The 24,431-nt window shown below is 37.5% G+C and overlaps 1 protein-coding gene across 1 annotated transcript in view; it reads right to left on the bottom strand.

Annotated features, from left to right (window-relative positions):
* Positions 1 to 16,568, bottom strand: part of RAB3C (RAB3C, member RAS oncogene family) — a 313,810-nt gene extending 297,242 nt beyond the window's left edge. Inside the window, exon 1 of the mRNA XM_081790178.1 lies at positions 16,368 to 16,568. Within this exon, the coding sequence (XP_081646304.1) occupies positions 16,368 to 16,496 (129 nt within the window). The 5' untranslated portion in view covers positions 16,497 to 16,568. The remainder of the gene's footprint in view (positions 1 to 16,367) is intronic.
* Positions 16,569 to 24,431: the final 7,863 nt, after the last annotated feature.

The raw sequence follows: 24,431 nt of genomic DNA on the forward strand, positions 1-24,431 counted from the left end.
TTTCCATGCCTAAGTCTTGTTACCTTTGTCTTGCTCACTGTGTTAGGACTGGCTTTGATTTCAACTTTGTGCAACATCCATATCAAGAAATGCTATTGATTATCTTGTGTTCCCTTTGGAAGAAATTAAACATCCCATGATGTTATTGATTCCTTTTTAATTAAAAGAGAAAATCATTTTTAACTCATTCCTGCTCATGATGTCTTAAACCTCACAAATAATCAGTACAAGTAAGGTGCTTTAAAAATAAATAAATGTATTCAACTGAATAAAAAGAAAATGATGCTTTCTTTAACATAAATATGATAGTATTGATAGCTAACCTTTCTTCAATATCTATTCCATGGTAGGCACTTTGTCTAGACTATTCCATCTAATCCTCAATATTTCAAGGTACTGTTATTAATCTTATTTTACAAAGAAAATTAGTAGAGAGGTTAAGTATTTTCCTGAGGGACACCTCGCTAGTAAGATATTGGGCCAGGATTTATTTTTTTATATTAAATATAATTTATTGTCAAATTGGTTTCCATACAACACCCAGTGCTCATCTCAACAGGTGCCCTCCTCAATGACTGGGCCACGACTTAAAGCTCAGAGTTATCTGAGTCCAAAGCCCAGACTCCTGCCCATAGTTTTCCTCATAAAAACTAATGTTGCTTTAAAATAATCTGTTTTACAATCTCTTAAAAAGAAATTTTACTGGCCTTTGTTTTTGTTGTTGTTGTTGACTTCACTTGGGAACGAGGATGCTATATCTAGTCCACTCATGGAATTACTGGATTACTTAGATGTTTTCATACAAATTCCTACACTTGAAAATTGTTAACATTTTCAGATAAATACTGATTCATTTGGTTCACTAGAAGTATCATTAAGGAACTTCAGGTCTTTTGGTAAAGTATATATATTTCTATCTTATAGAAGGCAGTTTTAGAATAAACAGTTTATAATTATGCGAACTAGGAGAAAAATAGAAGAGTACTAAATAATAATCCCTGCATTTCACACAAACTACTTATTCAACTACAGGTTCCAGACTGGGGAAAAGATTATGTAACCTACATCTTTAAGCCTGGTGTACTTCCAAAGAGACAGATAGAATTATCTATTTAGAAAAATCATTATCACTTTTGGAAAGCTATTTCAAATTTTGACAATATATTATAATCAAGACCCAAAATAATGGTGACGAGTTTAGATGAAGCTTTCTACCTCTAGCCTTCTAACCAATCAAGAGAAAATCAATTCAACATACTGGCTTTGAGAACAGAGTGGCCCCTAAGCATCAACTCTTAGAAGACTTGAAATAGTGTGGGATACTATGTGGGTTGGGGGTGAGGGTAGGAGGTTGGGGTGCAAGGTGGAAGAGCACGCTGGTGGCACCCCACCAGACTACCTGTGATGGTCAACCTGCATGCCTTCAGGAGCTGGTGCCTAGAGTTACATGTTTATAACTCTCAGCTAAGCTTACATTTCATAACTAAGTCCAGGTAAGCAGAAGAATCAGGTTAGTGAAAAACACGTATGTCCTAAATTTCCATAGCATTTAAAGAATGACAGATTAGTACACAAAGAAGTGATCTTATTTATTATTATTTTATCTAGCTCAATCCTCCTATTTTATAGTTACAAACTTAGGTCCAGAAATGTGAAATGACTTACCTAAAGCCCCACAGGTCACGCAGTGCTGTTGAAGGGCTCTAATACTGGAAAAAAGAAAGTGTGCTAAAATTTATTAATACACTCAATTTTTAGGTGTATCAGTTTCCACTGAGTTATTTTTAGGCTTACATGTTACAATTTAAAATGGAGAGTCAAAAAAAGAATAACATACCATCCTCATCCTCAAGGAGGCTCAAGCTAGTTCAGGAGACCAGATACATAAACAGGTAACAGATAACAAGACAACGGTGTCAGAGATAACACAAAACAGGGCCTGATTGGCTGCCTGCCCACCCTTACCATTAGTAGCTGCTTTAAGGATTAATAGGAGAGAGTAATCAGTTCAAGAATATTTTATGGAGAAGTAAACCATGCCTCTGGATAAAAAGACTGTCTAAATGTAAGTGTAGAATGAGAGATATAGGAGACCTTCAAAGGAACTTAAAGATTACTGAGTTCTTCTTTCTGATTTTACAGATAAAGAAGTCAAAGATCAAAGATGGGTAATGACTCACCTAACATAGTACTCATTAATAACAGAGCTGAGATTAATATACAGTTCACATGCTAGCAAGACCAGAGTTCTTTGAAAATATAAACATTTCAACAATCATTACCTCAGACTTGAACACTTATTTATTGTCTTATAACTTGACCAAACTTTTGCTTAAAAAACATGGCATTACCAACATTAACTCAGAGGTCAAAAACCTCCAGATCGATGTGTGATCTGATAATTCCCTCCCTTACATTGGTTGATAACAGGGTATAAAATCTAAGGACAGCTGAAGTGTAATTCTTTCTTCTTCAAAATATTTTCTTCAAAAATATTGCAAAATATTTTACATTTTATTATTTTTAAAATGTGACATAATAAGTAAGCTTCGGAACCAAAGTTTTACTATTTTTCTAACTAAAATTAAATTTGACCCAAATCCCCATATATTAAGAGAGTTATGAAGTTCAGTACCAAATGATTTTACAAGAATGAGGTGAGGGTTTCTCTTTCCTTCTTCCTTGGATTGCACAAAAATTCTGGAGGATAAATAGTAAAGTAAAATGGTAGATGCTAGACATCTTTGACAGTCACTGATGTTGCTATTTTCAGGTTAATGTGGCCCCAGGCAAGTAGCACCATTCTCCCCCACGCCAACCTAAGCCCCAGAGATCTTAGTCAAAGTCCCAAGGTTATAAGCACACACAGTATGAGTTTGCTCTGCTATGTAAGAAATAACCTCTAAACTTAGGTATTTAAACAACGGTCATTCTCAGTTCATGATTCTGTGGGTTGACAACTGGGACTGGGCTTTGTGGAACAGCTCTTTCTGTCTCACTTGGGTTCACACATAGTTTTGCAGCCAGCTGCCAGTCAACAAAGACCTTTGTTTCTTGGCATTGTTTGGTTATTGGATGAGGAATGGGGGAAAAACTAGGCCATGTCTCTCTGATCATCTAGTAGGCCATCTTGAATCCATGTGCATGGTAGATTTCCAGGGTTCTAAGAGAATGAGCAGAACATATAAAGTGTGTTGAGGCCTAGATTTGAAACTGGCATAGCATCTCTTCTGCTGCATTACATTGGCCAGAAGTAACAGTTCAGGTCAGACTCAAGAAAAAGCAAAATAAACCCCACTTCTTGATAAGAGGGGCTATGAAGTCACATTTCAAAAAGACTCTGATACAGATGGGGTGCCTGGGTGGCTCAGTCCGCCAAACGGCTAACTCATGATTTCAGCTCAGATCATGATCTCACAGTTTTGTGGGTTTGAGCCCCGTGTTGGGCTCTGCGCTGACAGCGTGGAACCTGATTGGGATTCTCTCTCTCCCTCTCCCTCTCTCTGCCCCTCCCTTGCTCTCTCTCTCAAAATAAATATGCTTAAGAAAAAAAAAAAAAAAGAGTCAGCTCCAGAAAGACATGGAGAAGTTGGCCATTGCTACAACCTACAACACACAGGCCAGCATTGCACTGGGGCTCTACCACCTCAAAGGCTCTGTGTTCCAGTAAGTCCTTGCTTCTGCTGCTCTTGACAACAGAACTCCCACCACCTTCCTGCCTGTAGAGACCTATCAACCTCATAGGACCCTCTTCAACCCTCAGTCACAGTACTTCTGCTGATTAGTTTTCTCTGTAAGAAATCCAACTGAATTATTTACACAGATCTAAGCCTTTAATAACAAAGAAGTGTCTAGGAAATTCCTCCTGGCACACCCACAACAGATGACTACTTCTTCTGTGTTAACTATCCCCAGATGGTAAGGAAGTTAGGAATTCCTGGGCAGAAGAATTCAAAGGCCTTGTCACTCCTAGTGCAAGGTAAGAATACCTTTCATTCTTCCATGATCACCTTATGGACAAAAAGGGATTGAGTCATTTCTCAGTGGCTATTCTGTCACAGTTAACTTTCAGTTCGTCTCCCTGCCACAAAATTTATAGGAAACTTGAGCTAGAAAGATTATCAATCATCTTCAAAACAAATATTTGAGAGCAATATTTTGTCCGTGAAGGTGTTATCTATATCAAATAAATCTTTTTCTTTTGAGCCTTTAGTTTTTTCATAGTCTGAATATATATGTCCCTGAAAGGAGGAATATTATATCATTAAAAAGCACATATTTAACTCTGGCTGAAACAACTATGGTTGAAGTACACTTTTCTTTATGTTGTCATGACTTTTTGAAAGACGCATTTTCTTGATTTTATTTGCTTAATAACCCTGATGTAATCAATAGTTTTCCTGCATAGTAACAAAGACCTCTTCCAGGAGAACCATGTTAAATTATTAAAAATCACATTAAGCACAGATTCCACACTAGCATAAATTAGAAGCATGCCTTTAAGGAGGCCAGAGTGCACTATGGGAAGAAGAGGGAGAGTGAGGGAGCCACACTTATCTAAGACTTACTTCATACTAGAGACTGTGCTAGACATTTCAGATAGTTTAACTTAATGTCTATATTAGGGAGATACAAATAATGACTGTTGTCTCTATCAACAGGAAAAGATGGCACAAACTGGGTCATTTGTAGAAAATTTAATAAAGGAGTTATCTGCAGAGCCCTGGGCAAAGTTAGCAGAAACCGTTAAGGGAAAGTAGAGAACCCTGGGGCTACAATCACCGGGGTACCAGACAGAAGTTACAGCCAGGTGGCCAAGGCCCAGGAAGAGAGTATTCACTGTTACTAGGAGAAATTGCTGTGAAAGATGGAGCCTGCAGGGAAAGAAAATAAACAACCCTCCTACTCTTGCTCTCCTGGTAGCTCCTCATTGGCTGAACCCAACCAGAATCCAGAGTCATGGAGCCTATAAATGCAGTCTCCATGTACACAGCCTCCTAAGACACAGTAGGATGGAGAAAATGGAGCAGGGCAGAGAAGGAGGGCAAGTAGGAGGGATCCACACATTCTCCTATTTTAAAGATGAACAAACTGAAAATCAAAGGAAACAATAACTTCTGTAGGTCATAGGCAAAACAGAAGTTAAATTAGAATATTTACAGTTCTCTTAGCATTTTACGCACTAACTACCCTACTGAGCTTGGTAGAGAGAAAAAAAATATTTATACTTTCATCATAAGGAGCATTTTCCAAAATTCCAATTTCATTGCCCTCATTTAACTTTCATATCCTAATGTCCTCAGCACTACACAGTGAGGACATCAATACATTTCAACTGGACCCTTGAGGAAACTCTACCTACCATCTCTCTTTCATCTCCTTTGATTATGATTCCTAATAAGAACAAGTCCACTACAGAATGCTTTAATTACTCAAATTTTTTTGAGATCTCAGCTTAGCTACCACTCCTCTGGGAGGTTGTTCTTGACCCTTCCAGGCTTCAAGTACATTCCTCCCTGAGCTCCTATCACGTTCGGAGCTTCTGCCATCACAGAGCTTTATTGGAGCATATTAAGGTAACTTGTAGTATGGCTCCTGCCTGCCCAGTTAAGGGCAGGAGGCCTGGGACTGTCTCCTTGTTGTCATACAATGTACGAATGACTGTGTGTCACCAATAAGTCATAGGAAGGATTTTAAGCTATTTTGTGAATATGATTCTACTTATCTTTTCTAAAATACTATATTCAAAACTGACAAGGGAGGACTTTTGGTGAAAGGATTTTTGTAAACCTGAAAATTACATTGTAGATGTAGCTAAGATTAGGACTAATGTGGTTTGGGATAGAGGGTGTCCAACTTGGACCTTGGTTTTCCCAGGACAAAGGGCTTCTTGGGGTATGGGATTCTTAGTGCTACATCCCCAAATATCCCAGGCAAACTGGGGATGGGTTAGTCCCACCCTATTGGGAAATGAAGAATAATAACACGCTTCCTCTCTGCATTATGCTCTGCCTGTAAACCCTAACAAAGTTTGTGTTAATGCTGCAAAATGTAATTTCTGATCTCGCTTTTTCATCCCTTGACTAATGGAACATTATGTCTCAGTAGAAAGGCACTCACACTGTGACTAGGAGGCAGCTGAAGCTGAGAATTCTTAGGCTCTGTCAATTTATGTTGCTTTTAGCATACCACAATAACTGTTTCTCTCAAAGTCACCTGTTAGGCCTTGTGACATAACTGTACGAACTTTCAAGCAGAGAGTCTTCCCTTCAGGTGTTTCCTTACAGATGGATTCGTAAGAAGTGTCTTTGTGGCTGTTGTTCTCCATCCCAGGAGCTACTTGAAGGAGAATTACTCTCATCCCTAAGAGAAGATACTGGGTTGGAACACAGCATTCACTCCCAAGCACTTCAGCACTATTTGAATTGAACCCAAGTGAACCAAATCTGGGTTCAATTTACTCCATTATTTCTTTACTGGTTCGTTGGTTTTGCCTGTGGAAAAAAAGGCTGGCAGGTGATGGAACAAAGATAAAAATCATATAAGATTTTAAGAAATTGATTTTCTTATTCAGGAAATGAGGTGGAGGGAATATATAATGTCAGAAGTACTCTCCAGTCGAACACTCAAAGCCAGGAGAGGGGCAGCTACTCAGCTCTTTCATTAGCTTGGAATCCATGAAATGATTATAAGCTTAACTCAGGCAGCTCAGATGATTTTCTGGAACAGCAGGGATAACGATACACACAAAAAATTCTTCTGATGAGTTTTTCTTTTCTCCCTATGAGTTTTATTTTTTTATATGCTTGTGAATGATTGCAGCTTAAATTCCTAGCCTATCTGTTGTCTCATTCTTAGGGATCACAGGCACAAATCACACAAAGGTAATCCCAAGTCACTCTTTTGAGGCAGAAGTCTACTATTGCATGCACTAGCTGGCTTTTCAGGTATTTACTAAGCTTTTTACATGTGCTATTTTATCATTTTCTCCTCACATAAAACCCACAAAGTAGGGATCTTATGATGATCTTTGTTTGTAGATGAAAAAAGTCAATTGACTCATAAGAAGTTTAAGAAGCTTGCTTTTTAATAAGCAAAAATGTGAGGGTTATAATTTAATATGACCCTACAGTTACATGCTTATCCACCATGTCACAGGTCTGTCACATGAGTGAATAATAGCCCCACCCTTTTACAATAAGCAATGGTCTGCAGGATAGTTTTTGAAATTGTTGGTTAATTTCCTATAACATCAAAGGTAGCTTTGGTATTTGGTTTTATAACAACAAAATTTCTGAGTTCCTTAATTTTTAAACAAAATTACTCCCAAACTAGTACACTAATTGCCAGTTCTCATTAGGTGCAGATTCAGAAATAAAATCCTATAGAGTTTTGCTATCCAAGAATCTCCACCCTAACTTTTACAACATAAATATTGAATCAAGAAAAATATCAATGGAAAAGAGGGTGAAAATAAAACATAATGTAGAATATGAATTTTAAAGGATGAAACTATTTAGTTACTAGTTTATTTTAAAAGTTACTATTTTCTGAGATTCATTAGGTTCACAGTTGTTTTTTTTTTCACTTGTGAATGACTCTTTTTTGTTTTTTGTTGTTTTGCTTTTCAATAAGTTTTTTATGTTCATTTTAGTATTGTTAACATACAGTGTTATATTAGTTTCAGGTGTAGTAGGAGGATAGTTTTTATACACGGAACACGTATGTTCCTTTTTTTACACTATGTTTCTTATGTCCAAATAAAATACTTTCCCTTTTATAATTCTGTAACATTGATTCAATTCCTTTCAAAGTGAAATGTGTGGTATCATATTTTTGAAGAAAAAGTAAAGTAATAAAGTAATAATTCCCTATATCTTTGTAGCAGCTGTGATAGAAGCATTATGGTTATAATCTTCATGTTATAGATGAAGAAACAAAACCAAAGGTAAAGGTAAAACCAAATTGCCTAGAGAATATGTCAAGCAAGTGGAAAGCCCTAAATTGGAAGCCAGTTTTGCAAAAGAAGCAATGATTTATGTTGGGCCTAACAGCCATCCCAGGAAATACGAGGTCATTCCCTGGGTCAACACTCAGGCACTTGAGTTTCTATGGGAACCAAGCGGTTAGAACCTCATAGAAATAAATGTTACCATTAAAAAGGAGCCACTCTTAGCCTCCAGCATTCACCAAGGCCCTGAGGCTCTTTCCCTAAAAGCAACAGCCTTCTATATCCAATCCTAAATCTGCATACTGTTTTTACTGATGCTGGAATTATTCTGGAATGATTGAATTCATCTGGATGAAAAAATATATATATATATATTGCTCATCAAGGATTTTTAAGCAGGGTGATTCACCTGGAGGCAAGAAAGCCCCGCCTACCTAAAATAAAAGTCATTTATAAAAGGAGAAGAATATGCCCTTTTCATGGGATTATTTGCCATTTACAAGTCACTTCCATATTGATAAAGTCACTGATTTTCAAGACAATCTTTCAGGTAGAAGGATATGGTGTTTTTAATTATGTTATGTAGTTCTCTAGTTGGGGGTAGTCTAAGGAAGTATTTATAGGTGAATTCTTCTTATGATTTATAAACTTATACAGAAGAAACTTGAAGGGTCTTTCAATGTTATCACATTAACCACAGACTTATACTGACGTTTCTCATTAATTCCCTTATAACTGACGATTAGAATCCTGGTGATAAAATTTAGTATTTGTAGAAAATTCGAGGTTACAAAATAATATCCCCATATTTTAATTTTACTTCATGGCACCAAGAGAGTCTGACACTAAAGCAAAAAAGTAATCTCTAGGATTCACACTTTTTTTATTACTCTGTTTTTATAAAGAACGATATACCTTCTGGCAAAAAGTTGGTGAGTTGCTAGAAAAATCATGATGCTTGCTGTGGATAATCAGAGGCCCAATTTCAATCTCAGACAAACCAATACAAAGAAACAAAAATAGAGGTGCCTGGGTGGCTCAGCTGGTTGAGCAAGAGACTCCTGATTTCAGCTCTGGTCGTCCCAGCGTCTTAGGATGGAGCAGGGCCCTGAGCTGAGCATGAAGCTTGCTTGAGTCACTCTCTCTCTCTCTCTCTCTCCCTCTCTCTCTCTCTCTCTCTCTCTCCTTCCTTCCCTCTGCCTCTCACCCATGCTTGTGCTGTCTCTCTCTCTCTCTCTCAAAAAAAAAAAAATCAAATAAAAGAAAAGAAAGAAAAAAGAGAAAAAAAAACACTAAAGTAGTGGACCCTCAAAATGTACTAAGTAATTTATTAAAAGGCAGCAGGTATAGAAGCTAATTCTACAGTATCAAAAGATCTGAATGCACATTCGGCTACTCTATTTTCAGAGTAAGAAACACTGACTGCCTTTCTGGCTTCTATGAGCCTTTATTTTCCTGTCTGCAATATAGGGTCAGTCATAGCTCCAGGGCTGTTTTTGATGTTCTGTTCACTCTAAAGAGCTGTACTGAAGGGATTGATGCCAGAGGCTCTGAGATGCACCTGAGTTGTGTGAGGACTCTAACAGTGAGCAAATTGGCAAAGTTAAGTCCTGATTTACAGGGAGAAAAGTCATCTACACTGAACAAGTACCGCACAACAAGGCAAATGACACAGCTGTCCACGTGGACATTCATTCTAGCAAAGTGGTTATTGCTCGGCTAGAACTGGACAAAAACTGAAAAAAGACACTTGACTGTAAAGCTAAATCTCACCAAATAGGAAAAAGGGGACAAATTTAAGAAAGAAACAATTGAGAAGATGCAAGAAGAAAGTAATATTACATATGATTTTCATAGGAATACTGTTAAAATGAAAAAAAAAACTTTTAAAAATGTTGGACAAGTCTTTGAATCGATGCTCAATGTCCTTGTTTATAAAGCAGGAAGAATGTTAATAGCTACCTTGTAGGCCTTTTTCTTCAGGATTAAATGAAAGGATGTATGTCTGTGAAAAAGCTTTTCAAACCATAAAGCACATGCTAGCTAGACAACATTAGTACAGAAAGGAAGTACATCTACAACTGAAAGATACTTTGATATCATTAGATCCCAACTGATTTTCACATTCACCCATGAACTGTGGAGAAAAATAATCCTACAGAAGGTTATCATGCAAGTCATGTTTTTAACCTGATTAAAAAACTAGTGTCTGCTATTTTGAAAGCTCTCCTCCTTTCCCCCATTGGATATGTTAGAGGTTGCTCCAGGTTATCCTGATCTCTTTCCTACCCTCTCTCTACTATCCTAGACAATCCCATCCACAGCCACATCTTTAGTCTCCATTGATCTAACAAGGCCTCCCACATCCTATTTTGAGCTCATATCTTTTCCTGCCCTTTAGGCTGGTATAGCCAATTGCCTACTGGATATCTCCATCCATGTGTCCAAAGGTACCTCAAACACAGCAGGACCAAAGAATCCTGCCCTGTTCTACCCTTGCTCCTTCCTTTGTGTTCTCTTTTTGAGTTTATTTATTTATTTATCTTGAGAGAGACAGAGACAGTATGAGTGAGGGATCGACAGAGAGAGGGAGAGAGAGAATTCCAAGTAGGCTACATGCTGTTAGCACAGAGTCTGATGCTGGGCTTGATCCCACAAACCATAAGACCAGAACCTGAGCTGAAACCAGGAGTCAGATGCTTAACCGACTAAGCCACCTAGGTACTTCATCCCTCTTTGTGAATGGTTCTGCCATCCACCAAGTTGCTCAGGTCAGAAATTTCGGCTTGATATTGGACTTTCCAATCTCTGTTATTCCTCAAATACAATAAATCACCAAGATATTGTCTACTGTCTAAATATCTCTACAATTAAATCCTCTCCATTTCTACCTGTTTTCTTCACAGACTATGTCACGGTCATCAGTCTTTGAGTTAGTTTTTCTAGTCCCCAACCTGCATTTTCTCCCAGTCCATTCTCCATATTGTGTCATGAAATCCAAAATTAATCAAGTGTTCTCTGTGTTTAAAACCCTCTAATGGCTTCCCCCATGCCCAGCAACTTAACAGGACTCACAAGACCTTCATGATCTAGCTTCTGCTTATTCTCAAAGCCTTCCTCTCATACCTTCATACTATACATACCAGCTTTACTGAGTCTCTTCCATTATGCCATGTTTCCTTTTGCCTTTATACTTTAGTATAGGCTAGATCTTCTGCTTGAAACACCGTATCATTACTCTTCCTGCAACACACACACACACACACACACACACACACACACGGTACTTTCTTAAGGCATAGTTAATTTAACTTAAATGAAACTTTCCATCATCTAGAACATTTTCCTTATCCATCCCACTCTGAAGACCAGGCCAGGTATTTCCCAATATATTCCTTGTACTTCTACCATCATAAAATTATATTGTTATCACCAGATTACTCCCATGTCATCTCCACTAAACCATACAATTGGTAAGGACCAGATCTGTGTCAATCTTTTATATCCCTCTCTCTTGGGTAGTAGTCAGGATTCAACCAGAATCACTGAACTGTAGGAGATGCATATCAAGATTTTTGCAAGGAATTGGCCTATGTGGTGGTGGTGGCTGGCTAGACAAATCTGAAACCTGTAGGGTGGGCATCATGAAGGGCAGGCAGCAACTCTTGGACATGAGTTGAAACTTTTGTCCACAGGCTGAATTTCTTCTTCAGGGAAGCCTCAGCTCTGCTCTTAAGGCCTTCCAACTGACTGATTCAGACCCACCTCACCTGGATTATCTAGGATAATCTCCCTTACAGTCATTTATGGACTTACATCACATGTTCAAAATACCTTTGAGGCAACACCTAGATTAGTGTTTGAATGAACAACTAGGGACTATAACATAGCCAAGTTGACAACTAAAGCTAACTACCACACCTCAGCACCTAGTATATGGTGGACACCCAGTAAATATTTGTGAAATAAATGGATACATGAACTATTTCGTTCAGTAAGGGCATCCCTGGGATACATGTGAAGCACCCCCACTTTGTACTATACACATAGGCACTATAGTATAATTTACATTTCATTTGAAAGGAAAAAATTATATCCTTTTCCTTACTTACGGTCTCTCAGATTTTTTTCAGAGAGAATCAGTTCACATCATTAAATGTACCGGGCTTGGAGCTTCCTGAGACAGGACCACACGCTGTTATTGGTGTGTTCTCTCCAACCTACCACACTGTATGTGCACAGTAACTGCTCAATGAAGATGTTAAAAAGCACAAAATTAATCTACTAAGACTTTTCCTTAAAAAGCAGATTTTGAAGTGGTTCTGACTGCTGTGGGTCCTGTATGTTTCTTAAATAAAGATATAATTTAGATATAGTATATATATATATATATATATATATATATATATGTGTGTGTGTGTGTGTAGTGCATACTTCTGAGAGTTCTGACAAACGTATACAGTAGGTCATTACACAAAACACTGCCCCATGCACGTTTATAGTCAACCCTCCCCTACCTCAAATCCTGGCAGCCAGTGTGATCTGCTTCAATGTATTGCCTTTTTCAGATTATGAATCATATAGCATGTCATATAAATTGAAAAGATTCCAGAATCTTTTATGTCTGGTATAATTCACTTGAGATTAATCCATGTTACTATATTTCACGGTCAGTAATTTGTTCCTTTTTCTTGCTGGGTAGTATTCTATCATATGGACGTATCATGGTTTGTTTATCTTCTCTGGGCCCTGCTTTTAATTACCCAAGATTTGTGTATCTTCATCCTTCCTCAATCCTTTCTTGTTTTCTCTTCCTGCTCATCTCTATCTCTACCCTCAAGAAGGTGAAGTGCTGTTCTATTTGTTCAGACTGAAGAACTTAATTGATCCAATCTTGTGGCTAGAATCTTGTGAGTAGCATTAAACTTATACTAAGCCATTTTTTCCCTCTCAGAACACCTTGTGTGGCCAAAAAAGAAGGTTTTGTTTGTACTCCACCTCTGCCGCTTACCAGCTGTGTGATCTTGATCAAGTCACCTAATCTCTCTGTACCTTTGTTTCCTTATATGGGAAATGGAGAGGATATAGTACTTACTGCCTTAGGTTATGAGCATCAAATAAATTAATAATTACAAGTGGCATAGACCAGTGCCTGGCATATTGTAACCTCTTTTTTTTAAAATTTTTTAAGTTTATTTTTGAGAGAGAGACACACACAGAGTGCGAGCAGGGTAGGGGCAGAGAGAGAGAGGGAGACACAGAATCTGAAGCAGGCTCTCAGGCTCTGAGCTGTCAGCACAGAGACTGATGCGGGGCTTCAACCCATGAACCGTGAGATCATGATCTGAGCTGAAGTCGTACTTAACCGACTGAACCACCCAGGCACCACTCATATTGTATGCTCTTAATAAGTATTGGCTGTTATTACTTAGAGCCCTTCTGACATAAGAAAGGGGCTTTATTTTGAATCAATATGTAGCATGTACAAACACTTAATGAAAAGTCTGCTCCTGCTCCATTGTCTTAGGAAGGTGGTTTGGGCCGAGAGACAGAAACTAGAAGCTCTATGTGGCTATAAGTTAAGAGGCCACCCTGTAGGTGGTAGTGTGGAGTTGTGTATTTCTTTACCTTTTGCCAGTGGAAAGCTGCCTAATATGTCCTCTCGCACTCTTCCCATTGCCCCTGCTCTGAGATAATTGGATTGACCTAGCTGGTGGAAGAGCTGTGTCTGGGTGAATTACGAGTTTGGCATTTATCTGATTTACACAGTTCCCTTAGCAATAGAAGCACAGGCTTGCCTGAAAATATTGCTGCCTCAATCCTTGTGTGGGCTCTCGGGTCATGTCACTCTGGTGGACAGCTTGCCACCACCCTCAACTTTATTCTGTGCACATTTTCAATCTTTGCTGGGTTGTCCCTGAAAAAAGGGCAAAGAGAGAACTACAGGCAAAAAATAATTTTGTTTTCCCTTTAGTTTGACCACTTTGAACTTGAAATATTGATCAAATGAGTTCTTCTGACCTAGCTTGTAGTTCCCGTGCCTCGTAGAAGTGTGTAACTTTCACCTACTGTGTCTACTTTGCTGGAAGATAATTCCTTTGTTCATTTTATTCTGTGAGCCTGGTATTTACTTCATTTATACAGTCTTCCACTGAGATTTTACAGGTCTTTCTTTCTTTTTTTTTTTTTAGACGTGACTCTATATTCCTTGTTTTGATAAGCAGGCTAAGCTCTTGAAAACCCTCAGTAATTACATAATGGTATCAAAATAAATTATCTCTCAGTTATAAACTTTTGATATAAAAAGAAAACCTTTTCATTTTTGCTTTTTTAAAATGTTAAAGTATTTTTGTACAAGTTACATGAGTATAACTTAGATTTTAAATTCAGATAAACAAAAGGGGAAACTTTAAATTATCTAAAGTACTACCACATGGAGATAACCTCTTGTTTTATTGGGTTTTCCCAGAATTATCAATCAATCTTATCTATTTATAAAACAGGAGCCTAATGCTTTAATTTTCTATGTAAATAATGCATTTTTACATTATTTTATGTAATGTACATTATTCATTATTTCAATGACTTCATGATCTTATGCCATCTTTATCATATCTTTAGCACTAAAATACGTATATACATATGTATGTGTGTGTCTGTTTATTGACCTTTTCTCCATCCGACCATTTGTCTCTGTGTATTCCAATGCTATTCACATAACACTTAGTTTTTGCAACTTGATGGTACTTTTTCATATGTAATTGAGCAAGTTCTCTCTCATTGTTCAGTCTTAAAATTTTGAACTAAGGTATTGCTGCTATTCAAATAACAATTGTTTACTCTTAGAAGACTGTTGTAATCTTAAATATTTTCCCCACTATAATATGCATATTTCACAAGTGTGTGCAGGTGCACACACACACACACACCTGAAAGCAGAACTGTTACAGGGAAATGGTGAAGCAACAACTTTCACTTTCATGAGCGTCTCCTTATTCTGGGAGTTCCTGAAGATGCCCAGCATTTTCAAGGTCTAACAATTTCCCATCAAATCTTCCCTAAGAATGATGGTCCAGTTAGAAAGGAAAAGCAATCCCATGTCAGATTGCGCTCTTATGGATATTTGCATTTTAGTACAATCCCCTTCTTCAGCTCCTCCCCAAAATAAAATCTTGATTCTGGAATTTCAGCTTTCTCGACCTGATCCACCAAGCAAAAAAATTTCATCCTAAGGATAACCATATGTTTTACAAACTGCAGACCTGGTTCTGACCCTGAAGATCCAGACAGATATATCATGCAATGTGTCAGTATTTTAAGTAATTCCCCAGCATTAAAATTAATACTAAGTGCTAACTATTACATATAATGGAGCCTTTCCAATTTATAGAAGTTACAGTTTAAACAGTTGCAAATGGCCCGGCCCAGTAAAGGAGAGTGAGTGAGAAACTGGTAGAGGGGAATGATGTAATAAAGCAGTGTCTGAGACACTGATACGACGTTAGCATGAAGGATGAGCTGGCACAGATGGAGAAAAAGGAATCATCTGGGTCAGGGGTTAGTAACCCTGGACCCAAATCAGAATCATCTGTGGAGTGTTTAGTGACACCCATGCCTTTAAATCCCAACATCTTGAGGCAGGGCTGCGGTGTTGGTTTATCTTCTGTTTGTTTCAATGTTCTAAAGGTCATTTTAAAAATGACTTACTCATTATTGTGTTAAGATTTATATAACACAAAATTATTATTTTAACCATTCTTGACACTACAATTTCCAGGTAATTTTAATCTAGACTCTAAATGCATTCTAGTTAAGGGGATGGGAAAAGGTATATGTACTGGGCAGGTAGAAAGCTTTTTAACAATGCTGCTTATCCTTATATGTAAATTGATCTAGGACATCTGTGATTTTTAGCTAATCACTTAATAAATTCATGGTGACACTCACTAAATAATAACAAATTTGAGTTATCAAGACTAAAGAAGTAGTGAATTAGAGCAATCACTTATGTAGTCAAAAGCAAAATTCTTACATAAATTATTGTCCACCTCAGGGCTTCTTTGATTTATAAGTGCATCACAGATTTAGTAATAAGGTCTTTTCATGCTGGGTAGCCAATATTTGAAACTCCCATTTTACTGATTTATAGCCCTGCTTTCTGGCAAAGCTACACATTTTAGATATCGCATTTGGTGTGTGTGTGTGTGTGTGTGTGTGTGTGTGTGTGTGTGCGCGCGCGCGCGCTTTCCCAGGATAGATCTCTAAATAATTCCTCAGATTATCGGCTCCAAATATAAATCATTACCTAAAATACCACTAAATGTTCCAACAGTTATTAACAGTGCAGATATCTGGTCTCACAATCAACTACCTTAAATCAAGCCACAAAGAATCAAACCCTTGAAACAACTCTTACCTCCACACCTGTTAAGTCTGCAAATGTAGAAGCTTTGATTTTCTCTAATTCCCTTCCACTTAGTTTCCCAGCAACAGCATCTACCACTTCACAGAAGCAGCAGCTACTGTTAGTCATTATAAATTTCATCTTCAGGTTTTTTCATTGCATTAGGTGTTGCACGGGAGAAAGAATGTTCTTTTAAGTTCTTGGCTGATACCTCCTGTAATAAAGGACAGATTAACAGTAGAAAAACAAACAGAAGTTTATGAACATGCATACCTCATGTATACATGGGAGATGTCCAGGAAAAATGAATAACTCCATGAAATGGCCCAAGCCACCAACTTCAATGCCAGTTCAGGTAAAGACAAAAGATAAATATTGGGACGTGCTGAGGTAACAACTCATTGGAAGGAAAAAGGAGGACGTCTGATAAACAGAGATTGCCCTGCAGATGCAGATGGGCCTCTCATGGCAAAAAGATCTCTGGTAATAGCTCTCTTCCAGGTATAAGAGCCCTTTCTAATGTAAAATTTCATTTTAAATACAGCTTTCTCTTACCAAAGTGTACTTACTCTCTACCTCTGTTTTCAGAGCTTCCCCTGTGTATGCAGTTTTTAAAAAAAAAATCCTTATGCCAAAGAAGCATATTTTGGGGGGGGGGGGGTGCTTATTGTTTGGCTCTTTAATGTGCAACATCAAGGGTTGTAACAGTTGAAACTACTGTGTCCTATTGAAATCACCATGTTTAAATGAGGTAGAGAATAGCTCATTTTAATCCTCGACTTCTAGAATAAAAATAGAGAAACATCCTCAGAAAGCAAGGAATCAATGGGCCACTATATCAAGTACAAGGAATCAATTACAGGGAGCAGTTTGTCAAAGTTAATATACAAGATTTTTTCCTTTAAGATTTGGAAATCAAAGTGGCTAGGTGGATTCTATACAAATCAAGGTCAAAATTCTGAGAACTGCTTTCCTTTGAACTTAGCATCAGACTTGGAGTAGAAGGTTTAAGAAAAAAAGCTGAACCAAGTACTTTCCAAGTTTTTTTCCCTAGGATGAAATAAAAACATCATTTGCTTAAGATCAGAATCTTGATAATTTGATATTTTGTTATGAACCAGACCAAAATGATTTAAAAAAAATCCAGGGTGCCTGGGTGGCTTAGTTGGTTAAGCGTCCGACTTCAGCTCAGGTGATGATCATAAGGTCTGCGGGTTCGAGTCTCATATAGGACTCTGTGCTGATAGCTCAGAGCCTGGAGCCTGTTTCCAATTCTGTGTCTCCTCTCTCTGTCCTTCCCTGTTCATTCTTTCTCTCTCTCTCTCAAAAATAAATGAACATTAAAAAGAGTTTTTAAATATCCAAAATCCTCTTCTCCTGAAGAACTCTGAACAGATTATTCTTTCAAGCGACTTGGGAAATCAGGCAAATCTGAAACACAAAATGAACAATGTGTTTAATCATAGAATCAATATTTCTAATTAATGGCAAAGGAGCAGTGATCTATCATAGTCTCCTTCCTTGAGATACAACTGTGTGCCATTTTAGGGAAGCTAAAATAAACTGCTAATAATGGAATTTCTTAACATTTGTGCGCTATACCCTTCAGTCCCATTGTGATAAGACAGGGTGAAATGTTGCCTAGTTCACTGAAACTCTAGTGTATCTCTCAAAGGACAAATAACCATAACTAAGTATGTCAGCCCAAGCCCATAGAAGGCTAGTATGTTTGCCATGTTGTGGGCTTTCACAGCCTCACCAGGGAAATAGGTTAAAAGTGGAATATCTCTCAAGGACCAGGGGACTCAGGTTCACCTCCCACTCTAAGGACAGACTCATAAAATTTGCTTAGCACCAAACTTCCTGGAACCGACTTGAGCCCTTGTTGCAGAAAACTGTTAAGAAAATTTCAAACAGGTGAGCCATCAGCAAAGATGAAATTATGGATGAAAAGATCATAAAAAGAAAAGTGGAAAATGTACTACAACAATTTTGACGAGGGAGTTAACCACAGGGGACTTGAGAAAGATGATAAAGAAGACTGGATTTATCTAAATGGTAATGGCAAGTCACCCAAGTAAATAGCAGCGAAGTCTTTAACCCTCCTTATTACTAGCCTAGAAGATTTGGGTTGAAGAGGTTCTTCTGGTTCACAGTTATTCCACAAGTGGCCTGTTCAGTAGGTTGTTTGACTCCCAACCATAAAAGGATCAAGTGTATGCAAACTTGTCTTTTTCTGTTATTAGAGCCTGTGTGGAGAACAAGGCAGACCATTAAGTTCTGTTCTAGACTATGCTGTAACTAAACCTCTGAGTACTGAGACAGTGGCAAGATAAAATGTACAGGTATAACCCAGGTTTTTCAACCCAGTCACTCATCTGTTTCAGAGAAATCAAATGCTTGGCATTACTATGCAAGGGATAGAAGGAAGCATCTTCTGTAGAACCTCTTCTGAATAAGAAAGTAGGATCATCTTTGCCAGTTTGTGAACTTCCTCACTAAAGATGCTGAGCACTGAGAGTTTGTTTCAAAGCAGAATAATATTAAGAGAAAAGTTTTGGAAAAGAATAAAAAGTGAACAGATGAACCCAGAAAGGACTGTTGATTTTAGATAGTACTCTTCAGAAGAGAAACCTACACAGGCTGTGTAACAGACTGCAGGCATTTAATATGCCAGTTGTGGACATGATGGGCAGATATACTCTTTCAGAATGATTAATCACCCCCACCCCCCCTAGGCTGGTGATGCTGCTAAGGGCTGTTTAGCATTCCAATTCTATTGTTTGAGTGCCAGACTTGGAGGGCCTCTAGTGGCTATCAGCCTCATTAGGAGGGGAGGAGGGGGGGAAGGGACAACTGCTATGTCATCTAAAGAGTTCTATGCCCAGAATCTAAAATGTGACAATTCTAAGGCTGCCTTCTTTTTGCAATAGTTAGGGAATTTTGAAGTGACTAAAAGGTAAGTGGGATCTGTAATAGAGAAACAATGATGTTGGTACTTCTTGACTTTACTTGTATGTGTTACTGAGTTAGTACCTTAAGTGGTTCCCTGATGAAAATAAGAGATCTGGTTAATGCACAATTGTTCAGGAAATGTAATTCTACCTTCCTCTCATGTCCAATTTAAAATGCTAAGTAGGTATAAAAAAAACCTTTTAAGTACATATGGTTACACAATAGTCTTACCTTCTGTCAACACCCCCTACCCCCACACACATACACTGAGAGAGCCCCTAAGAAAACAGAATAGAGAGTATAACACTGCTTTTGTGGAGCGCAGCAAAGTGCATCCAAGATTTCTCCTCTGTGGCTCTTACTGACTCCTATTTCTGCTCAGAATATTAAGTAGGATTGGAAGTGCACACTGCAGATAGGTGCTAAAGTCAGAAAAGCTGATAAGAACTAGATTGGGTTGGACTAATGAGAATCCTATAGAACTAAGGTATAGGATGAAAGGAACCATGTCTATCCTGCTCTCCACTCTATCTCTCAGGTATCACACATAAAGAATGTCTAAAACATCTTTTTCCAATAAGGATTTAAAAAAACAAATGAGTTTCTCAGAGCTAGCTCTGTTTCTTGTGTGGTGCTTCTAGAAAGTTCCTTGTTAGCTAGCCCACATCCTCAGGGTAAGAGACTATATAGGGCTTTCAGGAAGGGAAAGGAAGAATAATGTCAGCTAATAATAAAAATATGCATATTACCAACATCCCCCAAATTATATCCTGTTGGGAATGCTATTATAATCAAAAGGAGATGGAATAAGTTGTACAACCCAACAAAGGAGAGCCTCCTGACACACAGAAGGCATGAGCTACAGGTATCAAGAGACAAAGGGGCAACTATAGTCCTCAGTATTTATAAACTCAAGACAAATGCCTATATAGTTAAATAGTCCCCTTCACAAATCACACTTTATATCTGACAATGATGTGGGACCAAGTCATTAAAACCAAAATGCGTGAAAATGAGGTTAAGGTAAATAAGAGAAAAATTTTTACCTTTAAAAGGTAAAAAAAAATAATACATCTCCAACAGTGGTCATTTAAGATGGCTGACTGGACATCTGTATTTATCTCTTTCCCCTCACAAATCCACATGAATTCAGTAGGAAAGAATAAAAACATGTATTTTCCCATAACAACAGACAGAATGGGAGAGAGGCTATCAGTAGAAAAGAAATTTCAATAAGCTTCTGGAAGGCAGAAGGATAAAGATGATGTTTACAGTGTGGGCAAAGTGGGAGGAGGCCATGGCCCAGAATTCTTGCTGTATGTGCTGCCACCATAGAAGCAAACAGCTGCCCCGTGGAGTCTTGGCAAGCCTTCACACTCAAGGCCAAATGGAGAGAGTAAAAAATGGGAAATTAATAGAAAGTCTTAATACAGAAGACTTGATTTTCCTACCCTATCAGACCTGGCAGCCAGAAGACCGGCAGTTATCCCTGAAGGTGTATCCCTGAAACATAAGGGTTCTTCCCCCAAAGAAACTGAACAAAAACTGTCCAGGACAACCAGGGAAGCCAGTGTGAATACTGTCACACCAAAGCAAAACTCACTGATTCCTGGAATTTGGGAGCCATCCAAGAGAATGATCAGTTTCTTACCTTCTCCCCCTAAAGCAATAGGAACCATTAATTGTACCACTTCCAGTTCACAGATGCCCAAGTGAGACCTTCTATGACCTTGTTCTGAAACAGAAAATACAGTTGACTCTTGGACCACACAGGGCTTAGGGCACTGATGCCCCACAAAGTCAGAAATGCATATATGACATCTGACTCTCCAAAACTATTGATCAGAAGCCTTACTTACTTACATAAACAGTCGATTAACACATATTTTGCCTGTTATTTGTAATGTACACTGTGTTCTTACAACAAAATAATGTAGAGAACAGAAAATGTGATTTGGAAAATTATAAGGAAGGGAAGATACATTTACAGTACTGTGCTGCATTTATCAAAAAGTATTCATGTATAAATGGACCTGCATAGTTCAAATCCTTGTTGTTCAAGGGTCAGCTGTAACTGACTGACACTCTTCAGGCATTTTAGGAAAGACTTCTAAATGGAAACAAAAGAAGAACATAAACATATTTTGAAGATCGTGTAGAAAAAAATTAATATTATTCTAGGAACAAAATGTCAAATTAGTAGCTTCAGAAAAATTTGAGACAATAGTGTATCCACAAATCATACAGGATGCTATGAAAAAGAAACTATGAGAGAACATGAAAGTGGTCATGGAAGTTAAAAACACAATTGACAAAATATAAGTTATTCTCAGTTTGAAAGACTAAGTCAAGGAACTTTTCCAAATAGCTAATATTTTCCAAGTAACTGAGAAGTATTATAAGCATTTTAATCAATACAAGCCTATCATGTATGTAATGGTATAATGTTCTTTTTTATAGCTGAAGTATGGAGAGATTAGGCAACTTGCCCAAGCAAGGTCAGTTAACTAATGAGTCAGGATTAAAACCCACTCACTTTAGCTCTAGAGTCTATGAACTTACCTGCTATGCTATTTCCAAAAAGAACACCTAACATTTTAAAAGTTCTTACTCTGTGTAACGGGTACTAGGCTAATCAATTATTTACTCCTCAGAACAACCTTATTGGTAGACACTACCATGAGTCCATCTTATAGGTGAGGAAAGCAAGAAAGATTAAGAAATTCCTATGCATCACACAGATAATAAGTTGGGCAGGTGAGATCTAAATCTATCTATAACCTATTATGGTATCTAAAACACAAGAGACTGAAGTTTTGAAGCTAAAGATAAAATAAGACCTGCAACCAAGCAATTTAATTAGTTTTAGAAAGAGTAGAAATGGAGGTGAAGAAATCATCAAATATACTTTAAAAGGTAAGTTTCCAAGCTGAAAGAACACAAAAGATTTCATATGGAAAATACTAGAATATGATGAGCTGATTTTGAAAAGAACAATACTTAGGCAACCGTTGTGAAATTTTAAAGGAATAAGGAGAAAGAGAATGTACCAACATTTATACTGGTGTTGGAGGTATGATTATGGAATAAGGCAGGAAAAAAAAAACAGACAGGATCTGACTGAAAACAAACATCTCATCTGCCATACTGGATGTTAGAAGTCAGTGGTGTCAAGACTTAAAATTCTGAGAGGAATGGTGTTCAGTCTAGAATTCTGTTCTAAGCCAAATTACTGATGAAATTTGAAGGCAAAGAGAAGATAACTTAGATATGCAAGGCTTTATCTCTCCTCTAGGCAGTTACTTGAGGTGATGCTCCAACCTGGTAAAACAAGATCGAAGTTAAAAAAAAAAAAAAAAAAAAAGACATGGGCTCTGGGAAATAATGGCTTCAACCTAAGAAAATAATTAGAAAACCCCTCCATGCAGAAGATGCCAAGATTAAATAATTTAGGTTCAAGTAAAGAAAGGAATGTTTGAAATGAGGAGTAGGGAGAAAAAGAGAGAGAGAAAAGGAAGAAGAGGAAGAAGAAGAAGAAGAAGAAGAAGAAGAAGAAGAAGAAGAAGAAGGGGAGGAGGAGGAAAAGAGAGGGAGAAGGAGAGAGGGAGAGAACAAGAATAAAAAGTAAAAACTGGCAATTTCAGAAAAACAAAAGAAAGGAAGTATAATCATAACTTCTTTTTTCTACAATGAATAATATATGGGCATAGCATTCAACCTATATACAAAGTGCATGTAATTGTGTTACAAAATAGAATGTAAAGGTTGAAAGTAAACTACATTTGATAATAGTGGGAAATGAAAACAAACAGAAAAGAGGGGTAAGTCAGGGTTCAGTGTATAGCTGTACAATTTGGGCACTGCACAAAAGTGCACAGATGATGGTGCAGTGCAGGCTATTTTAGTCCATTCAGGCTGCTATAACAGAATACCATAGACTAAGTAGTTTATTAAAAAAACAAAAACAGATGTCTTTCTCACAGTTCTGGAGGCTGGGAAATCTAAGATCAAGGTACTGGAAGATTCTGTGTCTGGTAAAGACCTGCTTCTTGGTCCATAGACAGCCATCTCTTGCTGTATCCTCACCTGGCAGTAGATGTGAAGGAGTTCTCTGGGGCATCTTTTGCAAAACATGTATCCCATTCATGAAGGCCCTTCTTTCATGCCCTAATCACCTCCCAAAATTCCCCACACCATCACATTGGGGATTAGGTTTTAACATATGGATTTGGGTATTTGGGTATGGACACAATCAGTCCATAGCAGGCACTTAATTTTAAAACTATTAAGATAAATTATTTATAGGTGATGAAATAAAAGGTTAAAGCATATTATTTAATGTTCCAGTGGTAATCAATGGAAAATATATGTATGTGTGAAAAAATAGAGATGATACGAGTATCAGCCCAAGTGGGATAATATTTCCCCAATCATATGAAGACTCATGAATCATGGTGTAAATCTCCTATATAGAAATGCAATAGTGTTTATAAAAAAAGGTCTAAAAGCCATCAATATTGATTGCAAGAGGAGACAGCTGTAATGGGGCTGGTAAGATTTGAATTATTTTTGTCTTTGTACTATACACCCATCTATAGTATTTGATTTAAAAAAATATCTTGCATATATTCTTTTTGATGAAGTGAGTGTTTAAAAAATACAAAACATATTTTGATTCAGTCTATTTTCTCTGCCCAATGTTCTTGTCTTTTGGTTGCTATATTTTAAGCCTAGAAAATCTGGAGATTAAGGGATATACAAATAGATGGAACAGAATCACATACTCATTGATAAACAGTGTATCAGAAAAAAAATATGCAAAGGCAGAGGACATTTGGTCACAGAAAGAGGTGTGTAGAAAAAAATAATAGCAAGAGAAAAGCACACCAAACAATCTGGAATGTTAAAAAATAAAACAGGAAATTCTACTTGTTTATTGCCATGTGATTATGTGTGCATTTAGAAAACATTTATTGAATACCTTGTGCCAGGCAGTGTGATAATAAGGAACTGACATAGCTACATTTCAGGCTCTTTAGGAACTTACCTTTTTGCAGGATTGGCAAGAACCGTCCCCAGTAGACACAAGACAAGCTATGGAATAAACATTACAAAAGAGGT

Source organism: Panthera onca, chromosome A1 (genome assembly GCF_046562875.1).
Source record: "Panthera onca isolate mPanOnc1 chromosome A1, mPanOnc1 haplotype 2, whole genome shotgun sequence".
NCBI classification, from domain to species: domain Eukaryota; kingdom Metazoa; phylum Chordata; class Mammalia; order Carnivora; family Felidae; genus Panthera; species Panthera onca.